The sequence below is a fragment of the Molothrus aeneus genome, chromosome 28, assembly GCF_037042795.1.
Source record: "Molothrus aeneus isolate 106 chromosome 28, BPBGC_Maene_1.0, whole genome shotgun sequence".
In the NCBI taxonomy this organism is placed as follows: Eukaryota; Metazoa; Chordata; class Aves; order Passeriformes; family Icteridae; genus Molothrus; species Molothrus aeneus.
The window spans coordinates 2,959,616-2,974,841 of record NC_089673.1 but is presented as its reverse complement, the minus strand read 5'-3'; the positions used below and the strand labels follow the sequence as shown (position 1 = coordinate 2,974,841).

The following is a 15,226-nucleotide window of genomic DNA, read 5'->3' as shown; positions in this document are numbered from 1 at the left end:
CGCACACCCGCACAGTTCCCCCATGCCAGCCCAGGGGCGCATGGCACTGCCCCTCCCCAGTGTCCCCTGCACAGAGGGCGCATCCCCAGCTGTGGGTGAGCCACCCCCGGACCCCCAGCCCAGCTCTCTGCACCCGCCGCAGCGTGGGAAAAGGCCGGGGGTGGGTGCGAGCTCCCCCAGCCTGGCACCCCCCTCGGGCTGGGTTGCCCCGCGGGCAGGGTGGGCAGGTCGGGGTGGCTGCCAGACCCCCCCATTTCCGCTGCCTGCCAGGCTGGAACGGGCCCCGGCGTGCCGGGGCAGGTTCCGGGGCAGGTTCTGGGGCAGGGCAGGGCCAGATGTGGCGCTTGCCTGGGGCTGATCCTCCTGCCCCGCTCCTGCGGGGTGCTGAGCACCCATCCTGCCCATGCCCACTGCCCTCAGCCCCACCTTGCACCCTCTGGACAGGACAGCAGGTGCCAGTCCCCTTTTCCCGGGTCCGTCCCCCTGCAAAACCACGGCCCTGTGGCAACTCCGGGCTGGGATGGTGGCAGCGACTTGGGGGGACACAGCAAGTCACCCCATGGCCTTTGCTGGGCCCCACTGCCCAGGGGGTTCGGGTGGAGATGGAGGAACGAGGGTCCCGGCAGTTCCCGCTTTGTTCCCGCTTCGCCTCCACCCGGCAGTTGCCTGGCAACTCCATCCATGCGGCTGCCGGAGAGCAGCAAAACACGGCCCCACATCCCCATCCCCATCCCCGGCTGGATGAGGTCCTGTCGGGATGGCACAGCACGGCATGGCCCGGCACGTCCCTCCTCTGTTCCTCCAGCGCTCAGATCCCCCACAGCCCATCCAACACCCCCAAAAAATCCCACTCTGCTGAGCTCCTCCATCCCCTTTCCCCACTGCATCCGGACAAGGGTTCTTGGATGTGGATGTAAATGGTGCTGGTGGTCAGGTTCAGTCACACAGAGAGGGGCTTCTCCTGACAGCAGGAGGGGAAACTGAGGCACAGAGAGACCTTGAGACACTGGTGGCAATGGGGATGCACTGGCCCACACGAGCAGGAGGGACCTGGAGCACTGTGCCATGCTGAGGGCAATGCTCCCCCTGGGAAAGGTGCTCCAGATCCAGCCTGTCCCATCCCCTCTCCCCGTGTCGGCAGGGATGGGGGCACTGCTGGCACAGAGCGAACTATTGGCTTAATTAATTTGCTGTTATTTCTCCTAACGAGCTGGGATCTGGAGCGGGCGCTTCCCTGGGTTGGCAGCCAGCGCATTCCCCCGCCCCGGCAGCGAGCCGGGGGTGCGAAGCCTCCAGGCACTGCTCAAAACAGACCGTGTGTAGGAGGGAAAAATTACACCCCGGGAAAAATCCCTCCCCAAGCCAGCGCTTTAACCCACTTCCCAGCTGCGGCACTGGGAGAAGGCACTCAGGCATTTGGGGAAGGGGAGAAGCACCATGAGATTGGGGCAGCTCCTCCATGAGGTCCCTGTGAAGGGCTGAGCCAAATCCTGGACTATGCTCAGACCTGATCCTGCTGCCAGGGAGGGAAACTGAGGCAGTGGCACTGGGGAGGGATGGGGTAGTACAGCAATGTGGGCAGGAAGGTGATGCCTCCTGCTGCTGTTGGAACTGTTCTGGGATCCCCACCCTACTGCCAGAAGTGAGGGCAGAAACTGGGGAGACCTGAAGGGAAGGGGGGAAAAGGGGGTGGGATGCAAAGGGGGGAGCTGGGGTCCCCCCTGCCCTTCCACCATGGCACAGGCAGGGCCCACCAGCATCCCTGGCTGCAGGAGGGCAGAGCTCACCGTGATGCTCCATCCACAGGATCGGGGTGTGACAGGAGTGGGGTGTGTGCCCCCCAGCTCTGCTTGGCGTGGGCAGGGGGCTGGCAGGCGGCTGCGGAGGCAGCGCGGCACAAACGCGCGGGCGGCAGCTCCTGCACGACCAACACAACAGTTGGTGCTTCCCCGTGAGTCAGGGAGGCTGGGGGAGAGAGGGGGCTCACATCAGCCCCCAGACAGACAAGGGGCTCCCTCCAGCCCCGCTAGTGGGGCAGAGCCGGGCTGGGGATGGGTGGCAGCTGCTTCCAGGGATGTGGGAGTGAGGGCAGCTGGTGCCAGGCACAGCAGAGCTGCAATTTCAGTCCCACTGTGAGCTCCTGAGAAGGGCAGAGCTGTACCTAGGAAGAGCAGAGTGGCTCCTGGGAAGGGAGAATGGCCCCTGGGGAGGGAGCAGCTCCTGGGAGACAGCAGAGGTGGCACTGGTCCTGCCAGGGAAGCTCAGGTGGACGCTGGTCCTGTGGGTCTCAGCCCCAGGAAGGACACACAAGAGCTGTCTGCTTCCTACAAAGCTGTTAAATGTGCATCCCACACGATTGGAATCCAAATAACACCAAAACCTCGGGATGGAGGTAAAAGGTCCAGGATTTCAGTTGTGTAACCAATGTGTCAATGACATCTAAAAGATGAGGGGATTCTGCTTTGGTGGCTGAAACAAGACACAAAAGGTCATGGAGTCACAAATATCATACAAAGAAGGAATTTCTGCTGGAGAGCCAGGCATGGATGAGGGATCCACACAGAGAATGAGCAGGTGGGTTCTGGTCCCTCATCCTGGCCACAGATGGGGACGGGGTGGCCGAGCCACCTCTCGCTCGGTGCCGTCCCCCTCAGCCAGCAACTGGCGCGTCCCCATGGCGTCCCAGCACGTGCTCAGGAGAGCAGCAGGAACCGGCAGGAATGGGCAGGATCAGCAGCCGGCCCTGCCAAGTTTCCTAATGCAATTTGCAAATGGCTGCGAGGACGTGGCCAAGCCGGAGCGGGAGCGGGGCCGGAGGGATGCGGGATGAGGAGCGGCAGCGCTGCCGCACACCAGAGCCAGCCAGGACAGAGTGGCACAGCTGCAGTGACAGTGACCCCGTGGGGTCAGGAATCCCTAAAGGGGACACAAGGCTGCTGTGGGGAAGTGAGGCAGGAGCTGGAGCAGGGCTGAGGTGCTTCCTTGTGAGGCCAGAGCCCAGCCCGGTGCGTTGGGGCGGGTTCCAACACCCTCCACAGCCCCAGCAGCAACACCCAAGTGCTGGGAGCAAACCTGGCCCTGCCGAGCTGGTTTGGGTGCTGGCTGGGCTGCTCGGGCAGCGTCGGGGTGCTGGGTGCCCACAAACCTCCTCCTCTCTCTGTGGATTTGGCAGAGGGAGGGTGGAAACATCCCCTTGTGCTGCTGGGGGTGGCAGGGATGGGGGTCACCCTGTGGATTCCCACCTGAGAGCTCACACACACCAGTTACCAAGTTTTGTTGGGAAAAGAATCAGGAGGAGCTCCTAAGTTAAGTGGTTCCTGCCCAGGCAGTGCATTCCTGACAAATTCCCACGGCTCCATTGCCCTTCCCCTGCTCCAAAAGTGGCAGAAACCAACTTGCTAATTGAAAAGAGAATTGAAAAGAAGAATGAACTGGGGTGGGGGGGATGTCACTGCTGCTTACCCAAACAAATAAAAACAAAATACCCAAAAGAAACAAATCAGCTTTACTGAAGGAGCTGCTTCATTCCTTAAATAAAAACAGAGACCACGATCAAGCCAGCAGAGTTTGACATCCCAGGAGGGAGCGAGGAACGTTTAGTAACGGGGAGAAGTTGGGAGAACTTGTGGCCAAGGACCGACTCAGGGATTGGTTCTTTGGCGGCCCCAGCACGGGGGAGAAGGGGAGTGGGCAGCAGCAAGATGGATTTTGGGAAGGCACTGCTCAGGCCATGGGGGAAGTGCCTGGTCCTGAGCACAGTGCAGGTGGCTCATCCTGCTGCCTCACCTCCACGCAGGGAAGGAGCCATTCCAAGGAGCAGCCTTCCTCCTTGCCGAGGGGCTGAGTCTGGTGCTGGGATTCCTGTGGCTGTCTCCCTACGTGTTGCTCCTCTCCTTTGATTTTTCACCTTTGCTGTCCTGGGAGGGGGGGAAAAGGGAAGAGCAGCAGAGGTTTAGGGCCCCCCAAACCCGTACATGGGGGGAACACTGCTATGGCTGGGTCTTGCCAGCAACCACCCCACCCACCTCTCTGGGCACAACCAGCCCCCCTGTGCCAACCTCTCCTCATGGTTCCAGATTTTTCCATCACGAGGCCTTTCCAGGGCCCCTCCATCAGACAATTTGCTTCTCAGCCCTCCCCATGTACAGGAACCCACCAGCACATGTCTGCCCGGGTCTGGGCTTGCTTGGCTGCCATACATGAAGAAGATATGGAAAGGGAAACCAAAAACACACATGGCATTCCAGCACGCTCACACATGCACAGCTCACAGCACTGGAGCAAGGAGATCACTCCCAGCACAGGGAAGCACTCACATCCTGAAAAACCTTTAACTCTACTGCCTGAATTATCTGCTGAGTTCTCAATGTTTATCCTTCCAGAGAACTCCCTGCCTCCTAGCTCCTCCAGCCAGGGCTGGATTTTTCCCTCTCAAAATCGTCCTGTTTTCTACCCTGAACAAATAAAATAAAAAAGAGTCAACTTTAGACTTACTTTTTACGTGGTTTTAGTTTTAAAGATTTAAGTAACTCAAATTAACTGGAGCCCTGCTTACCACCTGCAACGAGAAGCTGAGGTTTGGGACAGGTCAGAGATGAGACAGTTTAAGATTTCCCCTTACAAAAGAACAATGTTATTTTTGGGGGGATGGGAGAGGAAACTGCAGCCTCACACACACAAACCAGTGACATCACACACACACACAAGGAGCAAAGGTGAGGGGATGGTACCTCTGGAGGGGGTGGCTTGATGGTCACAGGCTGGGACGTCCGGCGGGGCGGGGAGGGCTTGGGCTGCACCTGCTGCTGGACAGTGTTGTAGTAGGTGACCCCCCCATACACCTGGGACTGCGCCTGCAGGAGCAGCAGGATCAGAGCTCTGGGCTGGGGGGCCCTGTGAGCCCCTCCTGGCACCCACTGGGGCTGGACAGCAGCCCCCAGCCAGAGCAAGAGGGACTGTGTCCCCCAGAGATCAGCCTCCGAAGCTCCTTGTGTGTCCCCACCCCTCATCAATGTCCCCCAGCTCCAGCAGGGACAGGACACAGCCTGTGCAGATGGGATTCCCTCACCCTGCAGTCCATGGAATGCCTGAACTTCCCAACAGCAGCTTTTCTGTCTGAACACAGCTCCCCTGCACATCCAGCCCTGCAGCCTCGGGGGAAACTGCCCTCAAAGCAGGGTGAGGTCCTGCCAGGATGAGCTGGAGCAGTGGGAAGGGCAAGGATGGCTGGGAGCTCAGAGAACATGCAGCTCTCCAGCCTTCCACAGCGTGTCAGCCCTGCTCCAGTCACAGCCTGTCAGCCCTGCTCCAGCCACCACGGCACCAGGATCTGGTCTGCTCTGGTCTCATCTGCCTTTTCAAGGATCTGGTCTCGTCTGTCTCCTCAGGGATTAGGTCTATCTGCCTCCTCACAGGGTCTGATCCTCAGAGATATCCAATCCAATCGGGCTTCTCAGGGATCTGATCTGATCTGCCTCCTCAGAGGAATCTGACCCATGTCCCTGCAGGATCTGGTCTGATCTGCCTCCTCAGGGACCCAATCCAATCTGCCTCCTCACAGCCTAGCAGTGACCTTAGATACCAAGCTGGGCTATGGAGCATGAAAACCCATCCCCATGCTGCTCACACCAGCAATTCCCAGCCTCTATATCAAACAGAACTGACTTCCAAAGCCATTCCCAAGGTATCCTTGGCTCAGCAGGGCCCTGGAGGGGCTGTCTCCCTCTTCCATAAGGGAACACCTCAATTCCACACCCCCCAGGACAGGATTTCACCCAGTGCCTGCCACACTCAGGGAGCTGCACAGCAGCCATGAGAACAATCCTTTCTGGGATTCCAGCAGCCTTTCCCCATGGAGCTGTTTGCACATCCTCTCCCAGGAACACCTCACACCCCACACCCCACACCCCACACCATCCCGCCTGCTCCTGCCTGGGGAGGAGCCACGGCGCACCCGGCTTACCTGCGTGTTGGAATAGAGATGAGGAGGGGGCGGAGGGGGCAGAGCTCCAGGGGGGTAGGGGTAGCCAGGATTCCCAAAATTCATCACTCCAGGGGCCGAGAAGTAAGTCGGAGTGAGCAGCTGCTGCGGCGGGGGCTGCCCCGGGGGCATGGACACTGCTGGGGGGTACAGGCCGGGGTTTGCCATGGCAGGGGGCGTCTGGTGGGGGTGTAAACCTGGAGGTGACCCAAAAAAGAGCGTCCCTGGGTAGCAGCAGGAAGGAGCATGCTCTGCTCCCTGCTGGGGAGGGACACAGAGCAGCAGAACACAGCCCCCTCCCCAGGTCCGGATTCAGCAGAACCAGATGTGGCCCCACGGCAACTCCACTGCAGGAAACAATTTGTGTGGGCAAGCAGAGAACGTGTTAGACAGCTCCCAGTTCTGCTTTTTCCTGAGCTACAGGGCCAGGGAGTGAGGAACCAGCCCAGTGCCCACGGAAGGGAGCGGCCCAGCCTGCTGAGGCCCCACAGGGACCTGCAAACATCCAGCTGGGAGCTGCCAAAGGTTCAGCTCCCCTTGTCCTGCACTGGCTGGAAGCTCCAGAAACATCTATTTTTTCTTTTATTAAAACTGATACCGGTTCAGCCTCACTGCAGGAGGGAGCAGGTCTCTTCCATGTTGTAGAAATTAGGGAAAATGGATTCCTCTCTGTGATAGAGGCGGTGGGAAAGCAGAGTTCTCTGTTCCCCGAGTCCAGGGGTGTCCCACTGGCTCCTCACCTGGATGAGGGAGGTGCATCTCCGGCTGCACAATCATCCCTTGGGGCGGCAGCGGGGCTGGGTTCTCACCGTGGGCGTAGATTGGTCCCTGGAATTGTACTGCAACAACACATGACAGGCTGTGAGGAAAAGCTCCATGGAATTTCAGTCCCCTGCAGCTGGGCACACACAGCCCAGCCTGCCCTGAGGGCTCCCACAGCACACAGAGGCTCCAGGGCTCACAGATGGGACATGCTCCCTAAAGAAAAGCCTCCTACTCCCTTTAGAAAGCAGGAAAACACTCAGGGAATTTCTTCTCTAACACTTTAAATGCTGGAGGGAATTCCTAATCCATCCCCAGTTCTGTTCTCCCCATGCTCACACGTCAAAGACCTGATTTAAAATTCAATTTTAATCCCAATTCTCAGGAAGAATTGGGGTGTCCTAAGAGCCCTGGCACAGAGAGGGGATAACTCTGAGGATAATTCCACGGGTTTGAACACAACTAGGCAGGCTCCCAGCTGCCTTTGAGACACTGTATGAGAGGACACAACAAACAAAAGAGAAGACACAGTTCCAGCCCCGAAAGAAATGGGGCTCCTCACGTGGAGCAGGGATCACACGGAGCCACAGGAGCAGGAAGGAAACACTCACGTGGGTCATAGTAGTGCCCTTCCACGATGCTGATGTGCATGGGGGGCGCGGGCTCTGGCACGGGGGGTCTCTGCCGCTGCGATGAGTAGCGCTTCACACGCCCCCCCGGCACTGCCTGTGAGAATCCAGGGGTCAGGGGGGGCTGTGGGGCACCCACCCCGCACCCCTGACCCCCAAACCTCCCCTGGGTCACCCCCAAACACCCCCACAAGGGAAAGGCTGAGGCATCAAGAGCCTGTAATTAGCACAAGGCCGAGGGAATGAGAGCCCGTGTGCGAGTCACGCTCCGGGATCACGCGTTACCATCTCCTCCATCCGGTTAAACTGCGGTGCTGGCCCAGTTCCCACGTGCACATGGTTGGGAATACCTGAGGAAGGAACAGACTGGTTATTACTGTGATTTGTGCTGGTTCCCAGGCTGGAGCTGCCTCACCCGGGGGCATGGCTGCAGCTCAGCTCCCGCTCCCATGACGTGGAACCTTTGGACTTCATGGCCTTGGTGATTTTAAATATTTTGGGATAAATTAGAGGCTGCTTTGTCGCTGCGCATTTATTCAAGGTGCTCAGTAATGCCTAAATCCTGTTTCAAAACTAAATCCACAGCTTGAAACTCAGGTCTTGCTCTGAGCTCTGTGTCTGCTGAGACTCAGATCTCTTCCAGATGGATCAAGGATCCATGTGGGATCTGTAGCTGCAGTTTAAACCCTCTGCAGGGTGTAAACACTTCTATCACAGGTTCCTTTGGATTCCAACAGCAAACTGAATCCATGTGAATTCATAGCAAAGTGAATTTTAAACCATGGCTTAAAATTTCAATGCCAAGGTGATCACAGGTGATTCCAAGGGAGTGAAAATGGGTCAAACAAACCCTGGAAGTGCTCATGGATCACTGACAGAGGGATACAGAATGGACGGATGGGAGCCAAATGCTTCCCAGAATAATTCCTCCCTCCTCTGCTAGGGACAAAAAAGGGACAGCAGAGTCATCATCCTTCTCACAGCAGAACATGACTGTGTACCTGCAGCCAAGAGCTGGCCTGTGGGAAACTGGGGAAGATGCTTCATTTTTGTGCATTAAAAAAACCCCTAAACCAGACAATCTCATCACTTTTGAATTCTCATCCTACTGTGATGTTTCCAGCCTGGCCAGGGGTCTGTTCTCACAGACTTCACAGTGCCACCAGTACCAAATGACTTCTGGTTCCATGACCTCAACCTCACAGACACTTATGAAAGCAGCCAAGTCGCTTCCTTCTCCTTGCTCCAGTTTTACTCCCCTCGGGAAGCATTCTGACACTTCCAGGCACAGACTCTAATTCTGCAAAGGGATAATTATACCTGGATGACCTCTCTGTGGATGTGCAACTGGAACTGTCCTCAGCTGGCACCAGAGTTACTCTGTCCCATGTCCCTCCCTCCTCCCAGGCACAAAGGGATTTGCCAATCCCTGCCAGGCCTTGGCTATTGGTAACCAAATCCCAGTGCCAGGAAATGAGCTGATAAACAGGAAGAAGTTCCTTTCAGCTCTGAGCAGGACATCACAGAGCCAATTATTGATCCTTATCTCGTGCTCTCCTGTAGCAGGGGTCAGTCTTGCTGTGATTCACACCACAGGGAAAGGATCCCTTCTATCCTTCCCAGCCCTAATTCCATTCACCTACACAAAAATGTTTATTTTCCCTTTTTCTCTGTTGTATCCATACTGCAGCACTTTCCCAGCAGAAACTGCCACTGTGCACCCACCCTGGGACAGGGCTTGGACAGAGACAGCTCAGCTCTGACCAACAGCACAGATCAGGAGGCACTGGGCTGCTGGAAAACCAGGAGGTTGCTCCCACTTACCCCTCAGCTCCCGGGGCGGGATGAACTGGGACTGCCCCGGGCTCCAGTTCTGCTCTGTCAGGTTCATCTGGGTCATCTCCTGCTCAAGTCCATCCACGCTGGATTCCACTGGTGACTCCCAATTGCTCTTGGCTGGTGTGGGGGAGGTCTCAGCTGGCGTGGCTTTTGGAATCACAGGAGCCAGCCCCTCAGAAGCAGGCACCTCCTCTGCCACCTTCCCTGCCTCCCCAGCCTTGACTCTGGTCCTTCTTGCCCGGGAATAAGATTTCTTCTCCACTGGTCTGTCCGGTGGTGGCTGCACAGCATCAGCACCCGTGGCTTGGTTTTCCAGAGCCCCCTCCTCCTTCCCAGGGCTGCCATGGACATGTCCCACCTCCAGCTCAGGGGACGTGTCCCTGGATGGGCTCTGCTCTGCGTGCTTCCCACGGTAGCCACCCTCCTGCTTGGCTTGTTCCCCGTTCCTGTGCAGGACAGTGGCCTCTGAAGCTCGGTAGCCTGGACGGGTGTCCTTGTAGCCCCCCATCCTGGGGTAGTTCCTGGCAGGGGGCATCCTGCCAGCGCTGCCAGAGCTGCGGCTGTTGTAGGACCGTGGGGGAGCCGAGGGGCTCTTGGCACCCTGGTGCCTTGGGGGCTTGGGGGGCCTCTCGTTGGACCAGTTGGGGTCTCGCTGAGGGGGACTGCCAAAGCTGAGGGAGAAAAATAGAATAATTCAATAGAAAGAAACCCCTGGGTGGGAAGAATCACTTGTGTCAGGGAACACCTTCCCAGTATGCACATCTAGAAACCCCAGGAACATGGTCCCACGTGACTGAGCTTTCCCTCTTTGCATCTCCAGTCCTGGTCCCTCTCCCCAGGACAATCCAGGCCCTGGTGGGACTCTGGGGCTCACCGTGGCTTGCGCATCCTGCGGGGTTTGATGTCGTCGGGGTTGTGGGCTGAGCGGATGTCGTACCCATACAGAGCAATCAGCTCCTGCCTGGTCTTGGGGGCCTGCTCATCCTCACGGAACTTGTCGTGTTCCCAGCGCCCCTCGTCCTTCCACAGCTTCCGCTGACGACCCTTTGGCCTGGAAAAGGGACACAGGGAGGAGCAAGGGGCTGTAAGGTCAAGATGTGGCAGTTTCGAGCAGTTCCATACAGAGCCTGAGCATTCCTGGGGCAGGGAAGGCACAGGAGGCAGCATCCCTCCTTCCTCCTCCTCCTCCTCCTGCCCAGCAGCTGCTGGTGACCCTCTGCTATTTGGGAAAAGCAGCTGGAAGAGTCACTGCTGCCTGGCACTCCTTCCTCCTCCTCCTCCTGCCCAGCAGCTGCTGGTGACCCTCTGCTATTTGGGAAAAGCAGCTGGAAGGGTCAGCCACAAGTGGGTTTTGCCTGGCACAAGTGGGTTTTGTGCATCTCTCCTTCAAAACAAAGAGCTAAAGTGTCCTGGCAGGTAATGGAAGCACAGACTTCCCAGTGCATCCCACTGAAGCAAGGAGCCCTGCTGCCAGAGGCTGACCTGGAAGCTGGCCTGTCCCTCCCAGAGCCCCAGGGGGACACTCACATACCTGACCTCCTCCTCCTGCGTCTGCCCTCGGAGGTCGTGCTCAAAGAAGAGCCCCTTGCGTGGGATGTACGCCGGGTTCTTGCGATCCTCATCGTCATCCAGGTGCTTGGGAACCTTCTTCCCAACTTTCTTCTCCACAGGCTCGGTGCTCTCCTGTCAGAAGCAGGGAGCTCTCACCACTGCAGCAGTCCTGCTGCCAGCCCCCAGCCCGGAGCCGTGGGACACCCACCTGCCCATCCCCGCTCTGCCGCTCGCCCGTCACCGCTCCCTTGGCATCCACCTTCTCACCGCCCTTCTCCCCTCTGGCCGCCGACTCGCAGGAATCGTTGCTGTCCTGCTTCAGCTCCACCTTGGAGCTTTCTTCCTCGCTGTAATCCTCTTCCTCTGCCTGGGAGACACCCAGTGACTCAAATGTGCTCCGTTACCAAGAGATCTGCCAGGAATCTTCCTAAACCTGGAGTCAGATCCAGCAACAGACTGCCCAGAAATTCCCTCAGTTCTGGAGTCAGATCCCTGCTCCAGCTGTTAGACACGACTCTTCCAGAGCAGATGATTAGCTCCTAAAATTCTTCCTATCCCCATGTTTTTACAGGAAAAGCAAAGGTTAAACACAACTTCTCCAAAGAGAGAGAGGATCCAACAGGTTTTCTGGAATGGAGCTGGGATCAGCTGCCCCACAAAGATGTGACATCCCACCACTCCAAAAAGGCTCCTGCAGACTGGGAAGACTGGTGATCTCAGGCCCTTCCTTCCACACTGAGGGCCTGGATCCAGCCAGGGCCACGTTTCCAAATTCCCTGGAGTTCCTCAGCTGACTCACTCTGCTCAGGAGCATGACCTGGTTTCACCCCCAGGAGCCTCCGGAGGCTGGAGCCGAACTAAAAATAGCTCGGGGTGATTAACCAAACCCTGCTCCATTTTCCTCTTTCAACACAGCCCTTGCACGTCGGCTGCTCCCGGTGTTTACGCTGGGGAAGCCCAAGCTGGGCATTATTTTTAGGTACAGGAACAGAGTCATCCTGGCAAGGCAGTGATGCAACAACCCCGCTGCCACTGGGAGCCTCCACGCGGGATTCCAGGCTGGAAGAGCTCTGGAAGCTGCCCCAGCACCTCTGCAGCCTGCAGAGCTCCTTCCTTGTTAATGCCATAGATTAATTCCCAAACTGAGATTAATTCCCAAAAAAACAGCTTGGATTTCCTCTGCCTGGTGGTTTGGATAGTCTCTAGCCACTGTTTCCCTCAAGATTCCCAAAACACAGATGGATTTTCCTTAGAAAGCCTTCGCTATAATTCTTAAGGCACCAGAACTTCTCTAAACTCCATGTAAATCTCAAACTTTAGAGTTCTGAACTAAAAATCCAGGGGAACCTGCAGCCCCCCAGGCATGGGTGGGATGGGATTCCTTTAGCACCCCCTAATTCCCAAAGTGCATTCCCCTTCCAGCTGCTCCCTCAGAACAGAGGGAAGCCCCTGGGATGCTCCCAACCACCACTTTGCTTTTGAATTCCAACTAATTAAAACCCAACAAGCATCCCACACTCCTCCCACGCCCTTCTTGGCCATGGCAAATCCAGTTCCCAGTGTGAGGAGCCAGGAGGGTTTTTCCCTTGCACATACTGGCCCTGCACCCTCCCCAGCAGCACAGTGACACTGGTCCCAGTGCCAGGGGCTGGGAGTGGGGGAGGCCATTTCCTCAGGAGACAGAGGGAAGGGATCCAAGGACACAAACTGGGTTTGTGCTGAAATTCCACGGGAATCAGGGGCTCAGCAGGACAGGGGTCACCCTTACCTCCGAGTCCTCGGCGCTTTCGTAGTCAGAGAGCACAGCTGTGGGGAGGGAGAGGAGTGGGGTCAGGGCAGGGCTGGGCATGGCTCCTCTGCCATGGGACCAAACCCTTCCCAAAGGGAATTTGGATGCCAGCAGCACCCGGGATCAATGCCACAGCCAGCTATGGGGAGCAGGGAAGAGTTTGGGACACTGTCCCTGTACCCCACATTTGCCTGCTGTTACAAATGGATATTTGGCATGGCAACAACCACAGGGTTGTTGGAAAAGCTGTTTTGACTGGTTTTTACTTTTTTGCACACAAACAACCCTGCCCAATAGCCATCACTCACCATCTCCTTCGATGCCATCCTCACTTTCCTGCAGAGAGAGAAAAGTGAGGGCTGTTAGAGCAGGGGAGGGCAGCAGCCAGGTCCTAGCAACATGGAATCATGGATTCATTAAACCACAGAATAATGGAATTGTTGAGATTGGAAAAGGTCTTTAAGATCAAGTCCAACCTTCAACAAACACCAGCCCCACGTCACCACTAAACCACGTCCCCAAAAGCACATCCACAGTTTTTGTACACTTCAGGGAATTGGGCAGCCTGGGCCAGTGCCTGACCACCCCTTCCATGAAGAAAAATTCCCTCAGAACATATTTTCTTAGTATCTACTACCCTAATACCTTTTCCTAACAGCTGTTCTTTTGTCCTAATGTCCATTTCTCCTAATACCCAGCATCCCATACATGATAACAGCAAGGTCTGGCCCTGACCCTATTGCATCCACTCTTGGAAGTTCAGCTCCAGTGACCAAGAAGAAACAAACTTCTAAGCCTTTCTAAGGCTCCAAGAACCTTCTAGAGCAGCGACAGTAGGGGAAGATGGAGAGCATAGTACAGCCTGTTGGTATTGGGGGTCTCCAGGGAGTGGAGTGACAGCGACAGGGGAGCCAGGATCCCTCTCCTGGCAACCAAGAGCCAGGGAAAGGGCAAGAACAGGGAATAACAAACAGAGGCTCAGCTCAGGGAAGGGGCTGGAAGAAGCAAACAGCTCAGAGAAGGAAAAGTGCTCAGTAAAACTGCTGCCCAGAGAAGGTGTGGCTGCCCCATCCTTGGAAGTGTCCAAGGGCAGGTTGGACAGGGCTTGGATTAAACTGGGATAGTGGAAATTGCTCCCTGCCCAAAGTAGAAGGTGGAACTGGATGAGCTTTGAGGCTCCTTTCAAACCAAACCATTCCATGATTCCAGCACAAAGACAAAGATCAACCCAACTGTACAGAAAAACACAACCCCAGAGCACAAACAACCCGACCAAGGTGACAAGATAAACCCAAAACCACCAGAGAAAAACACCCGGGGAGTCAGGGGGAGCTGGAAATAACCAGCCCTGGAACCTAAAACAGGAAAGAGCTGGAAATAACCACCAGCAGAACCCAAACCAGGAGGGAATTGCACCTGGATGTGAAACTGCAAAGTAGAACTGCACAGTGGGGGGAGAGAGCAGCACCCACCCCACACCTGCCCTTGTTGCAGGGACCCCAGGAACAGGCACAGCACCCCAAGAACAGGGATGGGATCTCAGACTGGCGAGATCCAGCCACAGGGAGCCAGAGCAAAGCCTGGTCCTGGGGTTCTGCTCCAGCCCAGCTCTCCCACACATATTTTGGGAGGGTTCAGGCCATTCCCCCAATTCCCCAGACTGGTGTTCCCCCAGCTCTCCACCCCCCACTTTGTCCCCAGTGTCCCCACACCCTGCAGGTCCTAATAGCAGTCCCCCCAACAGCAGAGCCCCCCAGGTCTCTCATTCCTCTCCAAGGCCCTCCCTAGAAACCAGAACCCCTCTTTCAGCCTTCCCTAGACACCAGAACCCCTCTCTTAGGCCCCCTCAAAGACCAGAACCCCTCTCTCCGCTCTCCTTAGAGACCAGAACCCCTCTCTGCCCTTCCTAGAGACCAGAACCCCTCTTTCTGCTCCCCTCAGACACCAGAACCCCTCTCTCAGCCCCTCTTAGAGACCAGAACCTCCCTCAGCCCCCTCCCTGCCCTGGTTCCTCAGTGTCCCACCCCCTGCCTTCCCCTCGGGACCCCCAGACACCGGAACATCTTTGGGCTCCCCTCCCTCCTTTCCCCAGGATCCCAAACCTCCTCCTGATTCCCCCAGACACCGGAACCTTCCCCTCAGCCCCCTCCCTCCCCAGGGTCCTCAGTGTCCCCAAGCTCCGGGCCATCCCCACGGTGCTCAGTGTCCCCAAGCCCCCCTCGCCATCCCCAGGGTGCTCAGTGTCTCCAAGCCCCCCACCATCCCCAGGGTGCTCAGTGTCCCCAAGCCCCCCTCGCCATCCCCCGGCCACACTCCAATCCCCGAGCCCCCCATCCCCGAGGCGCCCCCAACCCCTCACTCACACACTCCGACTCGGCCGCGCTCTTCCCCCCGGCCCCACCGGCGCTCTCAGCCCCTCGGCCCCGCGGCCCAGCTCCGAGGGCCCCCGCGGCGCCGCGCGGCGGGCGGTGCGACAGCCGGGGCGAGCCGGACCGGGAACGGGAGCGAGATCCGGATCCCGAGCGGGAGCGGGCGGAGCGGGGAGAACCGGGAGCGGACCCGGCGCTGTCGGAGGCCGCCGAGCCCTCGCTGTCCTCGCTGTCCTGCGAGGCGCGCTGCCGCCGCCGGTCCGCCATCTTGGCCGCGGGGCACCACGGGAACGGCGCGCGCTCGGCC

At 57.6% G+C, this 15,226-nt stretch overlaps 1 protein-coding gene across 3 annotated transcripts; it reads right to left on the bottom strand.

Moving 5' to 3' along the window:
• Window positions 1-3,482: 3,482 nt before the first annotated feature.
• On the bottom strand, window positions 3,483-15,186 carry CASC3 (CASC3 exon junction complex subunit). Of its 3 annotated transcripts, XM_066567011.1 has the most exons (14): window positions 14,914-15,186; window positions 12,859-12,886; window positions 12,530-12,567; window positions 10,970-11,128; window positions 10,742-10,893; window positions 10,085-10,261; window positions 9,196-9,881; window positions 7,657-7,721; window positions 7,354-7,468; window positions 6,721-6,819; window positions 5,963-6,177; window positions 4,731-4,853; window positions 4,495-4,571; window positions 3,483-3,917 (listed from the first exon to the last, which is right to left on the bottom strand). In XM_066567011.1, exons 1-13 carry the CDS (start codon window positions 15,184-15,186, stop codon window positions 4,536-4,538), a joined length of 2,166 nt encoding a protein of 721 aa, XP_066423108.1. In that variant the 3' UTR covers window positions 3,483-3,917; window positions 4,495-4,535. The 3 variants fall into 3 exon arrangements, with proteins under 3 accessions (XP_066423108.1, XP_066423107.1, XP_066423106.1); XM_066567010.1 differs by having other exon boundaries at window positions 3,483-4,571; XM_066567009.1 differs by lacking the exon at window positions 4,495-4,571.
• Window positions 15,187-15,226: the final 40 nt, after the last annotated feature.